This window comes from Balaenoptera musculus, chromosome 10, assembly GCF_009873245.2.
Source record: "Balaenoptera musculus isolate JJ_BM4_2016_0621 chromosome 10, mBalMus1.pri.v3, whole genome shotgun sequence".
Classification (NCBI taxonomy): Eukaryota; Metazoa; Chordata; class Mammalia; order Artiodactyla; family Balaenopteridae; genus Balaenoptera; species Balaenoptera musculus.
This window is the reverse complement of record NC_045794.1, coordinates 63,761,989-63,780,735: the sequence shown is the minus strand read 5'-3', so window position 1 is coordinate 63,780,735 and position 18,747 is coordinate 63,761,989. Positions and strand designations below refer to the sequence as shown.

At 35.9% G+C, this 18,747-nt stretch overlaps 1 protein-coding gene across 5 annotated transcripts in view; it reads right to left on the bottom strand.

The window, feature by feature from the left end:
• Positions 1–3,597: 3,597 nt before the first annotated feature.
• NAV3 (neuron navigator 3) overlaps positions 3,598–18,747 on the bottom strand; it is an 845,054-nt gene continuing 829,904 nt past the window's right edge. For all 5 annotated transcript variants that reach the window (XM_036866523.1, XM_036866525.1, XM_036866526.1 and 2 more), the window contains 6 exons: positions 15,685–15,839; positions 14,562–14,633; positions 13,748–13,944; positions 12,689–12,807; positions 8,388–8,591; positions 3,598–3,847 (listed from right to left, as the gene is read on the bottom strand). In XM_036866523.1, coding sequence (XP_036722418.1) covers positions 3,728–3,847; positions 8,388–8,591; positions 12,689–12,807; positions 13,748–13,944; positions 14,562–14,633; positions 15,685–15,839 — 867 coding nt within the window. In that variant the 3' untranslated portion in view covers positions 3,598–3,727. The remainder of the gene's footprint in view (positions 3,848–8,387; positions 8,592–12,688; positions 12,808–13,747; positions 13,945–14,561; positions 14,634–15,684; positions 15,840–18,747) is intronic.

Below are 18,747 nucleotides of genomic sequence, written 5' to 3'. Positions count from 1 at the left end.
ATCTAAAATAAATAAATAAAACATTTCCTCTTCAAAGCAATCTTATGAGTAGATACTATAACTATCCCATTTTACAGATTAGGAAACTGGATGAAAGACTTACTTTTCATAAGACTTTAATATTACCATGAATACATTTACAAATTGAATCTTGAGAGTATTTGTTACACTACTGACATTATTAATTTATTATAATGGCAGTGCTAATACAGCAGCTGGCATTTATTCAGTTTCCTGAGTGCCAGGCATTGTTTTAAGTGCTTTACAGATCTAAACTCACTGCTACCAACAGCCCTATGAGGTAGGTACTATTACTACCACCATGTTATAAATGAGAAAACTTGGTTAAAAGATGCACTCTTAAAAATTTTTTTTTAAATACTGTTGACCCCTGAACAACACAATAATCTGTTGAGAAATGGGTATTATTCTGGTCATCATTTGATAGGTGAGGAAACTAGGCATAAAGAGGGTGAGTAAATTGGCCAAGGTCACACAGAGAAGAATGACAGTGTTGGGATTCACACTTATGCAGCCTGATGTTGCATGTGTCAGAATTATGTTCCAGTTTTGAATTAATTCAGTGTTTATCTGGATAAGATGAATTGTGGAAATTTCCCAATCTCCTAAATTTTAATCCATTATGGATACTAGACCCATTTTAACTAATATATATATATATTTTTTTTTTGCTCAATAACTGTTCTAATTTTCCTGTTTTTAGAATTAAAACCCTACTTAGAGTACCCAAATGAACATTCCAATTACTGGGGTTGGAGACTGAGGTGCTTTGAAAAAATTCTCATTTTAAACGGGGTTCCATTTCTTTTTATAATCTCTATTAAAAATAAAGCACCACCAGAAAAAATATTTTATGTTAAAAGCATCTTTAGAGCTAAAAGCTTAAAAAAAAGAGTTAATGGAATAAAAACAAATAATCAAGTGAATATCAACATTTTATTTTATATGAATGCTTATTTTATAACCATTTAGGTAGACTAGTCAGACTTTCCTAAAAATATTCACTGAATAAATACTTTTCATTTAAAAAGATATACCTTGTGCCTTCAATTTATTTCCTTACTTAAAAGCTATGAGGTCCTTTCTACAAGAAATGAAAAATAAAAATTCACATACATCCCTATTTATGGCATATTAATAGTACAAGCAACATTTTAAAGCTTGATACTTACGGTGCATAATTATTCAATTTTCTCCATATATAGACGCCACACCTTGTTGTCAATAAATAATTCCACTTTAATGGCAAAGTAATAATTTAGACAGATACAGGGTGCACATTTGCAAAAAAATATATGCAAGCTGGTTTACAAGCTAGAGGAACAATCAACCAATAGAAAATACATCACCCAGTTATGTCCACTGACACCAAGTACTTGTTGTCGGGGCTTTACAAAGACTACAAAACTTTTCAGATGATTTATTTCACTGTTTCTATTTACATGATATGTTACATCAAAAATGTACAAAATATAAAATGTATACAGACAAATGTTTCACAAACTAGTTTAAGTTGTAAACTAGGCGGACCTACTGGGATGTATTGCAGGAATTTGTTTATGATCGTGTTTGGACTGTGTTTCTCAAAACGGCAGGGAAAGATTAGCAATTTTCTTAGATCACATATTATACAAGGGCCACTAGTCACTCATCCAGCTACATATATTGATGCTTCACCACGGATGTGATCCACGTTTGAGGCTTCGTAGTCAGGGTGACCATTCTATGTGCATAAATTCAGTTCCGATTTCCCTTAGGGCAATAGCACCGTGGAGGACCTATAGACTGAGTGACATTCTGACAACTGCACAGATGTCTTGTGTTGTTATTGTTCTACAGCAACTGACCCGTGGGTGGTCACAGAGAGTAGCACCAATTGCACGTCCTGAAAGTAGCACATTTTCACGTGCATGGGACAAGCCTACACCATGGCCTAGCCCTTGGGTTGATAAATTTCAAACCTGTCCCCTGTGTGTGGTGGGAACTCCTCCAATCACTCCCATCAGTTTTCATGCACTCTCTTGAAAGCCTGCCACGACAGATGCACTTTCAGACATTTTTACTTTTCCGAAAATGGATTGGCTTCATGGACAGTTTTGAAGCATGCTCACTCTAGCACTGATAGCTCCTGCATGGTCATCACAACTGTAAATACAGGACAAACACACCAGATCATAACAGTGTTGAGGGTTTGCATTCTGTATTTGCAATGTACAGGAAATCTCAGCAAGTGAAACATCTCTTAACATCCACAGGATAAAATACAATTTTTGTGTGTGTGTTTGTTTCGATTTGTGCAAGTTTTTAAAATGATTATTTACAATACCTACCCAGTAGACTGTGCAAATCTAACGTCCTTTTACAGTATAAACGCTTCCTCATCCACAGTGACTTCACTGCATCAGTGTTCTCGAATGCTGAATTTCTCATGTACAACAATATCCATCAAAACAACATGCTCAAAACTCATAATAATTAAAAAAAAAAAAAAAAAAAAAGAATAGGGGAGAAAAGCGGAATCGTTGTGCTCATGCTGCATCTACTGCTTCCAGCTCTGCTGGATAAGAAATCACAATCTCCCGCCTTCTGAAACTCTTTCCCCTAGAGCTGGATGGAATTTAGCCACATGGCTTCGCTTTGAAGTGACAGTCAAAGAGGGTTTCTGGGTTGACTTGAGTATTTTGGAGGAGAGGCAAAGCAATCTATTCACAAGGTAAAAATACTGATCTTTCTCCTATCCATTTCTTCAAAAAACAAACACAAAACTAGAGAGAGATGGCTACTGCGTTAACCGGTGTTGTAAATGAAAAGACAGTGGCAATTACCAATGGTTCAGGATTTAAACCAACTGTTAAACTGTTGTAGAAATTGGTTTTAAGGCAGTGAGACAGCACCATAGGAAATGTTGCTTCTTTTCACTGACAAGGCTCAAACAAATAAAGCCCTAAAAAAGCCTTTTATCAGTGTTGACTAATAATTGGTATAAAACTCTTTTTAAGGGAGTGGGCAGGTGGTTTAAAAAGACCACGGTGGTAAAAACCACCTTCTCAAACCCGCGACTCAGACACTAAAAAGAGGGTGGAGCACATCCTGTGATCATGGCAGTTGAATGACACTGGCACTTCTCCAGCTTGTCACAGCAGTGTTTCCCTGGGGGTTGCACAATTCCATTTGTGCTTGCGGAGGCCTGGCCTCTTCATTTAGGAAATGGGGTGAGCGCACAACACAAACACTACTGGGGCTCCGTGACCAGCACCATGTGGCACAAAGGAGCTTGGACGGATCAGAAGAATGGACCCTGCTTGGGGAGAACAGCCCCTCAGAGGAAACCAAAGGAAGGAACAACAACAAAAAAAAAGGTCTGCATTGTAAACTTTTAAAGAGGAAAAACAGAAAGTCCAGTTTGGCTAATCCCATGTGCAATCTATTCAGTTGCCCTGTCATTAGGGTCCTTTCCAGTTGAGTAATGGAGCCTTACATCACTCCACGGATATAAAAATGCCTAGAAAGGAAAGCAAGTTACGCTTCCGTGTCAATTTAGCATCTTGGCGGTTCAAACTTAGTTCTACTGCCTCCTTGGAGACCACGGCCCTGGGTCAGGGCGCTTTCATATTGGCAGTGGTTTAGTGAAAATACCTTACTTTTTAACCTTTTTTTTTTTTTTTTTTTTTTAAGCATAGTCTTTTCCCCTAACTTTGTTCACCCTCTAGAGGGTAGATTCAAGAGACGAATCCAAAACGTCTTCACGGTGGCTGGTGCTATCACTGTCGCAGCTTTGTGTGCCCGAGTAATTGGCTGCTTCTTGGAGTTTCATTAGCATATTCATCTGAAGGAAGAAAAAGAGACATCGATGGAGGCGATGATGCATCGAGGAAGCCAGTCCCAGAAAACACACGGCCCCGAGCCACACGGACGACCCATCTCATCCCCTCCAAGGGAAACGGAAAAAAATTTTAGATTTTTACTAGTTGCCCCTGGCTCCTACACTGTTTCTCCCAAACATGACTACAACAGCAAACCATAACGACAAAATAGGGCCTCCGGATAAGTCTTTGATTTGCAGTTGTAAATGAATACAGCTCCAGCAGGGAGACTGGAGAGGAAACTGTATCACAGCTGGACATCTGGGCTCGTGGCTGGAGAGTACACCAAGCTGCTCAGCTTTTTGGCTGCGAGAAGCAGAAAGCACTGAATGACAACTGAAAGTCCTGAATGTTCCTACAGGCAGACACACACGCACGGGCTCCCGGACACGGTCCCTGGAGAGGAGGTGGGGATGGAGTGGAATGGAGCCCCCCCATCTGCTGCTTAGGAGCTGACCTCGAGAGGTGACCAAATGAAGCCGACCATGAACGTTGGAAGAGGGAGAAGGGAAGAATCACTGTCAAGTTTCTGTGGTTGTTGAATGTCTGGCTAAAATATGATGGATATCTCACTGAAAACTAAAACCACCTTCTGGAACAAGAGCGGCTGTCTCAAGTTTCCCAGCCTTATAGGACAATGGCAATGTTTGTTCTCGTAAAAGGGACGTAGGCATGAAAGCAGCTGGGGAGAAAGACAGCTAGCATTTCCATGTATTAGAAAATAAAAGGCAGCCACCTCGCTTGGATTTTGATAGATCTGCAGATCCACTGGTAGGGGTGGAAAAAGAAAGACTGTTTAAAAGTGAATCATGAATAAATGGTTCAACAGTTTTAGAAAGCACAGAAAAAATGGCACATGTCTTCGGGAGGGTTGTTTTCTTATCAAGGGTTTCTGTAAATTGTAATAATCTTTGTATTGTTTAATGCGCGCTAACTTTGCTATTTCATAATGTAATCAAAGTTGGTTGTTTTTTTTTTTCCAACTTAGAAATATAGGGAATCTGATCCCAAAGAAAGGAGAAATCTAAAAAGGATTCCTTAGTCATATCTTAGGCTCTGCATGCTTGTATGCTCAGCGTAAAATGTGTGTTCAAAAAACACCTGTGAAATAAAATGACAAACTGGTAATTACCAATTCCAGCAAGGATGCCTTTCTGATGAAGAAGCTACAGTTATAGCATATTTTAAAGTCATTTTAATATTCTTCAGGACAATATTTTTCAAAATAATTTTTTGTCTAATTCCCTGAATTTATTAAACTAGCTACATAAAGATACGAAATTAAAGTAGTTGGTGATAACCTCTTAAATCCAGTGAGTCAAAAAGCTTAATGTCTCCATCAATATACTGTTTCTCTCTCCTCTCTTTGTTTCTCTGTCTCTCTCGTGCGTGTGAGTGCATACACACACACACACACACACCCCTACCTTCACGCACATTCATATTCCCTTTTTCCTTTCTTTTGTCAATCCCTCCCTTATTACTAGCCAGCTGTATATTCAAGCATCTGGGTGAAGATGATTTGTAAAAGAGAACTGTGTTTTGAGCACCTTCCAAGAGCAGAAATGATTTCAAGGGTTGTGCTTCTATCTCAGTCACAAATGTTTGAAATCACTTGAATGCTGACTGTTGTAAAAGTTTTACCGTGTAATAACAGTATTATTAAAGTCTTAATTTTTGAAAATGGTGCCATATAGTAAATACGTTCTATTAGAATAAGTTCAGAATCTCAGATTCATAGTAAATACATATGAAGGCTTTACTCTGCCTTCTCATAGGGTTGCTTTGTACATTCAAGTCAAAGGAGATTACAAGAGGGAGGTAAGGTTTCATACCATTCAGTAGTCACTCGGATAGATCATTATTCTCTACAAAAGTACTTCCTTCCTCTCTTCCCCCCTCCTTCTTTCCCATACCCAGGGTCAGAAATATAATGTCTTACATTTGTAACACCTCCATAGGTCCTTATCATCCCTGGTATTTACACATCTGCTAGTCTCCCAGCCTCCTTCCTCTCTCCTTTAATCTGCCCTCTATTCTATTATCAAGGTGATCTTTATAAACTGCAAATCTAATGAGATAAGTCCCTTGCTCAAAAACCTTTGGTGGCTCCCCATTGTCTGTGTGATAAAATTTTAACTTCCTACAAGATAAACAAGGCTTCACATGATTTTACAGTTGCAGACTTCTGTAGCTGTAATTCCTCCCGTCCCTTTTGTTCTAATCCCAACAATTTGTATACAGCTCCCTAAACTCATTATTTTTACTGTAGTGTTCCATCACGTTTCACGTGCTATTTTCTTAATTTTGGGTCTTCTCCACCCAACCCCATGATGAATTTCTATTCATCTTTCCAGACCTAGCTCAAGCCTCTCCTCCTCTGGAGCTTTCTCCTAATCACTTCCTCAACAGACTCGCAACTCTACCTAGGATATAGCTATCTAGGATATACTTCTATCATTATTTTACTATAATTCATATATATACATGTCTCTCTCCATGGCTGGACTGTGAACTTCTTAAGATCAGAAATGAGATCTTATTTATTTTCTGATCACCAGGTCTTTGCCTTGAGTACATACTTATTATTTACTAATATTTACTGAATGAATGAAATTAATGAGTTTGTTGATGATGAATACACATTATATTTTTAAACACTGTGAGATGTGCCAAACACTTGCATCCTTGTTCAGATTCAAAAATATATTACTGACATTAAATAGTAGATTTTTTTCTGATTTAATTGGACTGCAAATATGTTTTTACCTTATGTCAATAATTACAAAAATATAGAGCAATAAACGCAGAGAGATACTTACTTCTCTATCAGAATGTGCCTAATTCAAAGACTTTTAGATGATAAGGTTTTTGTCATTTAACATGTCAGATATCATAACCCCTTTTTCCTTAAGATGTTTAGGTGAACAGCAGGTTAGGAATCAGAGATTTTTTTTACCCAGATTCTCATTCAGAATGTGGAGATCCTGATCTCTTTTCCATACTAGAAGACAAGAGCATCCTGAGCCAGGGAAAGGAGTGATTAATGGGTTTAGCTGACCAGGACTATGGGAATTGGGAAAATTTAGGACATCCCGTAAATGTCCCATACTCTGTAGAGTAACCCTGAAAACAAACCTTTTAACACCTCACCTTTATCTGGAACTGTATTAAAAACTGCAAAGGGAAAACTGGAATTTATAAAAAAAATTCAGAGGAAATAACCCATATTTGTACTCTAAGGCTTAATTTTACTCTATTACATTTTAATCATTCTATCAGGAATTACTTAGTGTCTGCTCACAATTATGCAGAATTCAAACCAATTCCACCACCACTGTTGATTTCTAGCTACGTATGAGCTAAAGGGCCAGATACTTGTTATAAAAATGCAAGTCCAGGCCCTTAAGAAGTTTATAGCCTAGACCAAAAGTCCTAAATAAGAGAACCCTGGGCTCTAAGTAGGTCAATGTATATATCTCTGTGACTTTATGGAACTTTTCGAAATAGTATGCAAAATCTTCTGTGTGTGTGCATTTCGTTGGGAAAAAAATCATGAAACTTCATCAGATGGTTCACATATAAACCCCAAAATGTTCAGAATGATCAGCTGAAATGATGATGACATATACAGGTCAGGGTTGTTGGTATAAGGGTATTCCACAAGACAGCAAGTCATTTTCTGTCTTTAGGTACAGTTATAGATTATGATTTTAATCATTTCCTTTTTTGTTTGTTTTAAGTAACATAACAACCTTTATCTCAGCATGTCTTCTTTCTGTATTGGTTTCCCAGTGATCCCTTTAGTCAGAGAACGGTAAGCTAACAAACACATTACGTTTGATACCAGTCTATGGAAAGTCATCTCTAAAAATAAAAAATACATACCAAAAAAAATCATTTTACTAAGAACATCATGTACTTAATATTTTCAGAGTATTCATACTTTGGAGTTTTATTGACTTATATTAAGCCTTCCATGATTGCAAACTGAGCAAGGCAGAGAATAACGTCCCTTTGATTTCAAGTCAGTTTATTCTTCTCTACTGTTGCCAACAGAGGACTAATTCTAAATTTAGTCAGATACATGTAAAACATTCTTTAGTTCTTCAAGCATACATTAGATTATATTCTTTTGGTTTCTTTCATTTTAGAACAAAATTCAGTTTTCTCTTACATACCTAATGAATTGAGTACTGAATGTTTAAAATTTATTGATTTATTTACACAATTTTCTGCATAATAAAAGAAAAATTATGGCCGCAGAGTTCAGCCTGGTTTCAGTGTTTTTTTGATTATTTTTAAGCATATGAGTTTGGTCTTTCATTTTAAGAGTTTCACCCAATGAAAGTAGGCAAAAGGTAAAAATTTTAAAACTGAGTACCAATATCAGGACAGTTTCAAATATTACCTAGGATAACTAATGTCTCTGATGCATAAATACTAATGACCACACACTATAGTCAAGATTATACAGGAAGAATCAAACTATAAGCTTCTTACCAGGGGATCCCCCTCTGTGTCAGTTTGTGGAATGTGCTTTGAGGTTGTAGCTTCCTTTGTGGATATGCAGCCCTCATACCCAACATCTTCTGGTCGCAACTGAAGTAATGCTGGGCCCTCCTGAGGCAAAGATGCTGAGCTCCATGGGTATGTATCAAGCACCCACTTTGAGGGATCTTCCCAAGGTGCTCGTTTCCCATACATCTAAAAAGTGATCACATATTTAGCACATATAAAATGCATTTCTATTCAGTACAAAAGGTGACTACTAATTGATTGATTCCTTTGCACACTGAGTTCTTATGGGACTCAGGGGAACGAAGTGTCCATACACAATTTTCCAGATTTTAAACATATATCTCTCTATATAGTTCACTTAAATCTTGAAGGCTAGACAAAATAAAGCTAGAGACAAAATAAAGCTGAACATTTGGAGGAGAGCATGAGGGAGATTTATTTTAAATACATGAAGAAATGGCTGCCCACATTTACCTTTGTTAGTAATTTTACAAACTGAAAGAAAGCTCGTCATTGAGAAAGGAAAGTTCCAGTAATGGAGAAATAAAAAAGCTAGACACTAAATAGCTTTCTGTACTAAAGTGCACTTTGGAAAGATGATGAATAAAAGAGACTTCTTTTCTCTGTCTACTTCATTCTACTCAAATTTTCCTTGAAAATAAGAATCCTTTCTCCGACAACCATTTCCCTCAGATTAACTTCCTCTATAATCTCACTGCTTCCTATTAAAACTCTTTTTAGATATTTTTTTATAAGGCCACTAGTAAAAGAGGAAAATCATGGGAAATGAAAGATTTGTCAGAACTCATATGGAGGGAGAAAGTTAATAGAAAGAGATTATAAAGCCTGGTTAAAGTACTGGCAGTGGAGTAGAGGGCAGATGAATCCAAGCGATGTTAAAGAATTTTTAAGCTGAAAGCAAAGCCAAAACCAAACTGGGAAGGACACACTGAGGAGAAAGAGGTTGATGGGACTTGGTAAAAAAAAAAAAAAAAAAAAAAGTATAAGCAACAGGGGCACAGAAAGAAAAGTTAAAATTAAGAGGACAGTAACATGGGTATGCTAGTTCTTTAATGGACTCTCCTACTCCACTGAGAGCAATCCTGGTTACTAGGTGTATACACATCTTGGTCCTGGATGGCACAGAACACAGTGTGAAGTGTTCTATGTGGCTTCTTGCGGTTCAGTGAGACAAAAGCAAAATGGCGGACACTGAGGCCATGAAAGCCCATGGCTGCCTTGGAACTGTCTTTCGAGTTTCTCCTGGAGAAGTTGTATGATGTTGTGGCAGCTTGCCTTAAGAAAAAAAAAAAGTTCAGGTCTTGATAGCTGTGTATTTCTTTAGGGGATGATGGTAGGGGTGGCAATGGTTAGTTTTCTTTTTTTTTTTTTTTAAATAGTTCTCTTCTTTTAAAGCAGAAAATTTCTCTCAGTTAAAAATCTACTTTATAGAGGATGTAAAACATAGCTTGCTATACAACTTAAACTAATTGAAGGAAAGCGTATAATTCTTGGAAAGGAAATGCTACCAAAAAAATATGAAAGTCTAGTAGAATCAATAGATGCCAGCCTTTTAAAGAATCATCAAGGACAGCAAAATTGGGGGTGACCAATAAAAAGCTAAACAGGCTCAATTCTATATTTCAGAGTAAAATAGATGCTATAGAAGAATTGAAAGAAATGAAATTTAAACATTCAAAAGGAGATAATCTGATTGTTGACGTTTCAAGAAAGATAGAATCATCAGAATAAAAATTGGAATCCAGTGCATCACCAGTGCTTTTTTCAACTAGAACATCTGGTAAAGAGTATTGCCCATACGGTTCCCCATCAAAGCATCAGTCTTCATTTGAAGAGAGATTTTTCTATTCCTCTCAACTCAGATTTTCATCTTTGCAACCATGCTTTGTTTTTCCACCTCTTGTTCCAATTCATGGTTCTTTGTTGCCAGGAGATCCAAGGAAATGGTTCATGACGTGTGATTCCTTTTTTTCCTGTTCCTCCAGAAGTCAAATATGGACCATCCCAAGAACATCATCTGCCAACAGACTTCTGTTCCAGCATATCCTTCAGTAGAAATGAGAACTCTCTACTCACCAAAGGGTTTTCCTTTTTCTCTCCAAGTGCTGAATTCCTCCTGCCTCCTGCCACCACCACCCCCACCAACCCCCAGCTACTCCCTACATCATGGTTGAACCAGCTTTCACACTAACCTACTACTAAACATCCAGAACCACAGCAAAAAACTTGAGATCTTTTTATCCCTCCTCAAAAAAATTTTTTGAAGTATCTCTCAGTTTGGGAAACTGGTATTACCTTAGTGATTATGCCTTTGTTTAAATGGAAGCTTTATAGTATGATCATTCTCAGGACAGTGTTTTATAAATAATATTGATTTAAATATTAAAAATACTTTGTACTTAAAACAATGAGATCTAAGGATTTTTAGGTATTATTGTTTTTGAGTTTTTAAAACGCTTCTAATTCTTTCTAGGTATTAGCAAATGAATAGGAAATAAGGAGAATTTCATATATAAAGATTTGGATCATAGTTTATTAATATTGAAATAGTATATAGAGAACAAATAATTCATTTAAATATTTATTTTAAAATTATTACTGTGAATATTTTAAATACATTTTCATAAATATATATATATATATATATATATATTTTTTTTTTTTGGGGTAAAAATGGTTGAAATCAAGAGACCCAACTCACATCTGACATAGCATAATAGTTTTAGAGGAAATCTGACATGTGCTATGTTATACTTGAAAAATAAAAACCTTTGGTACAGTCTTTAATTTTGTTGGAGACACTTTCTGGGGCTAGTTTGGCTTATACCCTTAAAAATATGAAATTGAGTTATTTAAATATGGATTAGAACCAATTGATAGCATTCTCTAGGATCATTACCTCTGAATGTTCAGATCATCCTCATAATATGATAGTTCTAAATCACTGCCATGCCCTTCTACTAGGTGAGGAAAGCATGATGGTAAAAGGAAGCGAAATGAAGTAATAGAAAACCAGTTTTTTCAGACAGTAAAATAAAGACTTAACACAGTATTGCAGATGACAAAATGTGAAAAGCATGAAGTATGTCTTAATTGTAGCAGCAGTTGTGATAACCAGAAATAGAGATGCCTAAGCAAAAAACTGCCTAAACCTTAGCTAAGTTATTGTAAAGATGACTGGATTTTTCTGCCACAAGTTTGGTAATTATACAATATCAATCTTAAAATATTCACACGTAAGTTTTATAATTCTACAATTTCATGAAATTTCAACTTCAATATAAGGAAAAAATCAAGACTGATGGAAAAGGGATGATATATTTTATTGAAGAAAAAGGGTTTTCTTATTAGTGATATATTTTGACTTCTTAGAGAAGAGTAAATAGAAGGGGTGGTTGCAGGGCCTCACGATGCAAGGTAGATGACAGGAACAGCAGGGGTGCTCTTAAACCAACCTGCCATAGATTTTAAAAAGTCAAATGCCTTAGATTTAGAGCACTCTCATAAACAGTAAAGGATCTTACATGTGACGTTAAAGGGCTTCAAACAAAGAAATATCCCAAAGCAAGGAAACTATAAGCAAAAACTACTTGTTGCAGATTATATAAGAAGAGAATAAATGATCAAGGTCCATAAAAACATGCCTTTCTTATAAGATGTAGAACTGTGCAGTTAACTAGCTATCTAATAAGAACAGGTCTGGGGACTTCCCTGGTGGTCCAGTGGTTAAGAATCCATCTTACAATGCAGGGGACACTGGTTCGATCCCTGGTCAGGGAACTAAGATCCCACATGCTGCAGGGCAACTAAGCCCATGTGCCACAGCTAGAGAGTCCTCGCGCCGCAACTAATAACCCTGCATGCCACAACTAGAGAGAAGCCTGCGCACTGCAACAAAGAGCCCATGTGCCGCAACGAAAATCCCAGGTGCTGCAACTAAGACCCAGTGCAGCCAATAAATAAATAAATAAATATTAAAAAAAAACCCCAACAGGTCTGTAAACACCTATGGCAATAAATTTGGCCTTCAGTGTGTACTTGTTAGAATAACTGTGCTTTCTCTTTCTCCTACATATTTATTCTCAGAACAGAAAAAAAGTAGTGTATACTATTTGTTCTTTCAAACTTTACCACTATATTTATATAGTTCATGCCTTTATTTTTCTGCACAAATACTCAGAGAAATGAATTATTTTTGCTTTTAAAGGACGATTTTTTTTCACTTAGTTTTTTAAAACAGTAAAGAAAATTGAGTACTATACCTGCAGACCTTCTCTCACTGCCTCCAGAATATAAGGTACCAAAGAATAGTTCCAGAGATCCATGAACCATACTCTAGAACCTTCTACATCCATGGGGCAAGGAAGGAAAAGTCGAGGACCTGAGAAGAAACAAATAACAAAACATTTTTAAGAATCATTATATGTAGCAATCTAAACCCATATTTAGACACCATTTGGGGGGAATGTTTCTTATAGGATTCTTAGAAAATTATAATCTTGGCCAGTTTGACTATTATTAAAGTGTGTTTCACTGAAGACCCAATCTCCAGGACCCTCCTTTCTTTTTACACTAAAACCTTAATCTAAAACATAACATTTTAGCATTAGGAGAAACCTGAAATGTCATAATCCAGTCAATCTGCCCCATTTTACAAATGACAAAACTATGCTGGAATGAATTGTCAAATATAAAATATGTCATTATTTGCAGAAGTGGGTCTCTGCCTTGGTCTTCTGATCACAAATATAGAATTGTTCTTTCTAATTTACACTGCGTCTTTAGTGAGTATGTCTTTATGATCCACCGCAATGGGAAAGGGACATTTTTTTTGTGCAATTTAAGAAGGAATACAAAAACAAACATCTTTATGCCAACTCAAGACAAATAATTCAAACAATTTTGTCTTCATGAAAAATGTAAAACACTTAAATTACCTCTAACTAAAATCTTCTCTCACAACTGTATTTGATATGAGCCATAAACTAATATTTGTTTTTAGCATAAAAAAGGTACTCTAAACAGATACAATTTATTTCAAATGGTTATCTGATTTTTAGATATTTGTCTCTATTAAACTTATTTGATGTCAGTAAAATCTTAGTAAACCATAATAGTCAGACAAAATGAATCTAATTAGAAATATTTATACAAAGCTTGGAAGAAGGCAAGCTTTCAGAAGGAAAAAAAAATGAAAACTTAAATCTTTGGAAGCTTGAAAAACATTAGCTTCTCTTGTTATTTTCTGCCCTCCAATCTGGCCATCTTTACCACGTACACGTAGTTCCTGGAAAATGGCATATTGCAATTTTGGAACTCACCAATGGTAACATCAGAAGAACTGTGTGTTTCCAAAAAACTGTTGAGATGATGCCATGTCTTAGGAATCCAATCTATAATTTTGACTAGGTCATTATTGCGTATGTTCCTTTCAATTTCCATCTCTATCAGTTTCCTTCGAAGATATCTGCCTAAAAAGCCTTTCACTGGTTCTGTGTGGTTTGCACACAGCACCCACCTACAAAAAGAGAGAAAAAAAAAACAAACTCAGAAATCTTTATATAAATTAAACTTTTATATAAATTAAACTTTTATATAAATTAAACTTTTATATAAATTAAACTTTAAGTCCACAGTGATTCTCTTTCCAATATAAAGTAATAATGTTCCTAATTTAATTGGTGGCCATATGTTAATGATCAAAGGGATGAGAAGGTCTATTAGCATTAGAGCTATACTGTAACTAACTTTTCACTTTGAGCTAAAGAGAAGCTCATGTGCGTCACAGCAGTGAGTGGGCATGTACAGGCTGAGCACTCTTCTGTAGGAGAATCACAAATCCTGAAATAGGAACTGTCTTCACATTTCTCACACTTAGAAAAAAAGTGCTCTACTTTAGCCAGTGACATAGTGAGCAGAAAAAACATTTCTTTTTTCTTCTTTTTGAAAGAAACACTTCTGATTACACGTTGAGGATCACAAAATGTCTGCTTGAGAAAGAGTGTCAGAAGAAGTGAGAATTATTTTCACACCCCAGGTCACCACTGGCAGGATTTGTCAATGTACAAATGGAAAAAACAATAACCAAAAGCAAACAGAAAAGAGACAATATGAAATAATTCAATTTATCTTCACCTGAAATTGTGATGCAGCTCTAGATTTGGTGATGAAGAAACTCCCTGATTCATTGTTCCAATAATATATGGACTGGGGAAAAAAAAGAAAATTTATATGTACTATTTGTTCTAAGAGAGATAAGAGAGATTAATACATTAAAATTGTCTCAGAAAACAATTTAGATAAATATGGATTTTTCCATTTTAACATTTGGCTGTAAAAGGGTAATGTTGTAGTGATAGGTTGGAAAATGACAAAGATCACTGAACTGGAAATTAAGATTTGGGGTTCTAATTTCAGATCTGGCATCCTAAGCAAATCATTTTCCCTCTCTAATCCCACGTTTTCTCATCTATGAAATGAAAAGATTAGACAGAACAATCACAGTGATCTCACTCCACTCCAACATCTTATGATTCTTGTGCTTATAATCTAATTCTTTATTTTTTTGTTTCATAATTATTTCAAAGGTTCTTAATAACATGAAAGAATTTGTATTCTTGTTTCAATATTTATTTTATGCTGATTAATTTTTAACATTTAAAAAATCTCTAGCAGAGATAACGGGGTTACTTGCACCATTAAAACTAACATTTATGTTGTTGTTCTTATATGTCCTTTTTTAGAGGCCATACTATAGTGAATCTTAAGTGGGTTTTCAGATTTTTTTTATACCCTACTTTAACCTTTTCTTTCATGTAAATAGTTAAAAATTAGAATCACTAGTGGAGAGAGGTATATCTGAATGTATTAAAATTATGTCTACAGGAAGGTTGAATTTAAACTTTAATATGGACTAAGAGTGAAACAAGAGCTCTATAGCTTCGTCCTAGTTCTTAATTTCCCTGATTCAAACATTCCATCATTGATAATGGTCTCCCAGACTTTCAGCATACCTGTAGAAGTTAACATCATCAAGTAAATAATGGTGCCATAAAAGTGCCTGGGACGCAATTGTTGAATGAATAAATAGATGTTCTAATGAAACATAGAGGTTCTTTGGAAATATGGTATAATAGTAATGAAGGCTTCTCAAATTAATAGCATCCACTATACGTCTTAAAAGGTATAAAGGCACAAGAATGCATATTTGATCACCATTTTTTCATATCTTATCACTCGACATATTTCACAAGCATACCATTTGTTGTATTTACAGTTGAGAAAACCATTGAAGACATCACTCAAAGAGCCCACATGATGAAGATTATCAAGAATTATTACAACTGGAAGCTCTACACCGTTATTATCAGCACTGCATTGTTCAGCCAGGTTAGCTAGATATTGTTGCAATTCCTTTAAAAAATAAAGAAAACAAATAAGTCATTGAGAAATTTATACCAATGGAAAGCAATTCATAGTTTAGGAATGATAGATTTTGTCTTCCATCCAGGTTCTTTGATTAAAACTCACAGATCATTCCATTGATATAAAACCTTATTTTACAAAGCAAAAAAACATACAATGTTGAGAGGATACACTTTTAAAGGAAAGAGAAAAGCCAGTACAGGACACCTGAAGTAAATATAAAGCTGTAAACACAAGGACATACTTCTCAGTTGTTTTCTCCCTGGAAGAAAAGTGAAAAAAAAAAGAATTCTCGATATGAGCTCTTATGATAAACCACAAATACTGAGACTCATTCTTGTTTTTGGTATTACAATGATAAAGATGGATTTTAGCAAACCTTATAATTTCAAGTATAGACTAAATCCAAAATGGCACCCCTAAGTTTCCATTAAGACTTTAAATATTTTAATTCCAATTCATTTCGATGAGGTGCATCTGAAAATACAGCCCTGGGACTCAAATAAAACTGTGGTTGGTTGGTTGGTTGGTTGGTTGGTTGATTTGTTATTTATTTATTATCTGCTTGCAATTGTTGTAATTTATAACAACAGACAAAATGTGTTATATTTCATTGGGTCACTTAACATTAGCATTTAGCATTTATTAAGCTTCTTGGTTCTTTACAGATATTATTCCTTTCTAATAGCTTTTAATCTAAATATGATAACCAGTTCACTGATTGCTCTCACAGATGGGTAGGCCAGAAATATAATTAGATTTCTTAGAATTATCCTAATCAGTAAGAGCATTTCCATAACATTTGCATATTTACAATGACATTTTCAATTTGTACATCTTGAGCAGGGTTAAAAAACAATTTCATGATGGATCTTGAATAATGAATAGAATTCCAAATGATAAGTATGTAGTTTTTTACTCTTTCAACACAGCTTTAGCAAGCACCTACTATGTGCCAGGTACTCTGGCACCAAGGATTTAGAGATTACTTCTATATTCAGGCATTAGAGTTGATAGAAAGGCAGGCCAACAAGTAAGTCTCAAGGCAGTGTGATAACTGAAATGCACAAAACACTATAGAAAAACGAAAGAGAGGCATCTAATCCAGATTTAAGGTTCATAGAACAATAGGGTATGAGGGCAGGAGGTATAATTGAAGAATAAAGAGTAAAGCATAAGAGGTGGAAGATACAAGTGTGTGATGTGTTGGGAGAAATATTGGTGTTCTGCTTTTGCAAGAGAAATGGTCCGTGGCAGTAGTGATCTCAATGAAAGGGGAAATCGAAAAGACTTTGAATCCATGCAGAGGAATTTGGATTTTACTATATAAACATGTGCACCATTCATATGTTGCTGTTTTCCCCAGGGTAGAGAAATTTATTTATCGAAGGAAACATACATGTGAAGGATAGGATGATTAATTAGAAATGGAAAACGCATTCAAGATGCTTACTGCCCAGAATAGGTTAGGCATGTATATAGATAACTAAAATTCACAGTGAAAACGAATACGTTACCTCAAAAGAATATACACCAAAGATTTTGTTCAGAGCATGTCAAGATTACTTGTAGCTTCTGGGAAAGACTTTCTGGTGGCAGTATTATTTGCTATTAACCCTTTAAAGATTAGGTAATACTGTGATGCTTAAAAATGGAAGAAGAGCTTTCTTCATAGATGGAGAAGAACAAAGGCAGAAACAAAAAAATATGATATCCAGGTAGGAAAAACCCAGTAGTATATGTTTTGTGAAAGACTGGTAAATAAATTGGAAAGGAAAGTTTGCAACCTTGAATGGTTGGTAAGACTACTGGACTTTTCCTACTGACAGTGAAGAAACACTGACTATTCTGGGGACCTGAGTGATGTAGTCAGAATCATGATTTCAAAGTGTGGTAAGTATATTGCAGAGGAGGAAGAGGAACCAGTCAAGAGAACACTGAAATTGCTGAAGCCAAGAGACACTGTGGGACTCAAGAGGAATAGTAGAAGTATGGGAAGATTTTTGACCTAGAGCAGAAAGCAGTGGGGAAACACTGCAGGATTTTAATGTGGTCAGCTTTTAATTATGAAAGAAGAAGAATTATGAATGAATAGAAGACATTCTATTTCCATGAGGTGCAAGGATAAAGAGGCAGAGAGAGAAGGGGAATTTAATGCAAGTTGTAAATCAAGCAGTTAGTAAACAATTGCAATAGTCCAAGCAAGTGACAGAGTGTTTATTTGGGTGGGAGGGTAATGGTAGTAGAGATGGATGAAAGAAGATGGATTTGTGATATATTTTCACAGATACATCACAAATATACAAGAATTGAAATTGGCATTTCTAAACATGTATATTTAGTATGCTAATGAAAACATACTTGTAAGCTAATAGAAATGCCTACCATATGGAAGAGTGGGCACGGCTAATAGTGTCCAACTGGAACCAATACAAGTTGAGACAAGGGAGTCATCCAGATGAGAACAGAAGTGGGAGAGAACAGAATGTTGGGGAATATTTTCATTTACTGGAAGGTGAAGGAAAAACAGTCAGTGAAAGGCACTGGGCAGCAGCTTACTAGAGGGTAGGAAGGAGACAAGGAGAGAATGATAACCATGAAAATCAGAACAATTTCTAGAAAGGGGGGATCAGTTACAGCAATTTCGTATATACGGATCAAAAGAGGGAGAGAGAGGTGGGGGGAGAGGAGGAGGAGGAGGAGGAGGTGGAGGTGAAGGGGGCGGGGGAGGGGGAAGGGGAGGGGGAGAAGTTTGAATTGAATTTGGTAAATAAGAATCACCAGGGATTTTGGAAAAATAGGGCCATTAGATTCTATTGTGTTCCTCTCTCATCTTGAGAAGGGTAGTCGATCCCTTTGGGAATCTAATGAAAGCTATGGACCAGTCACAAGTAGA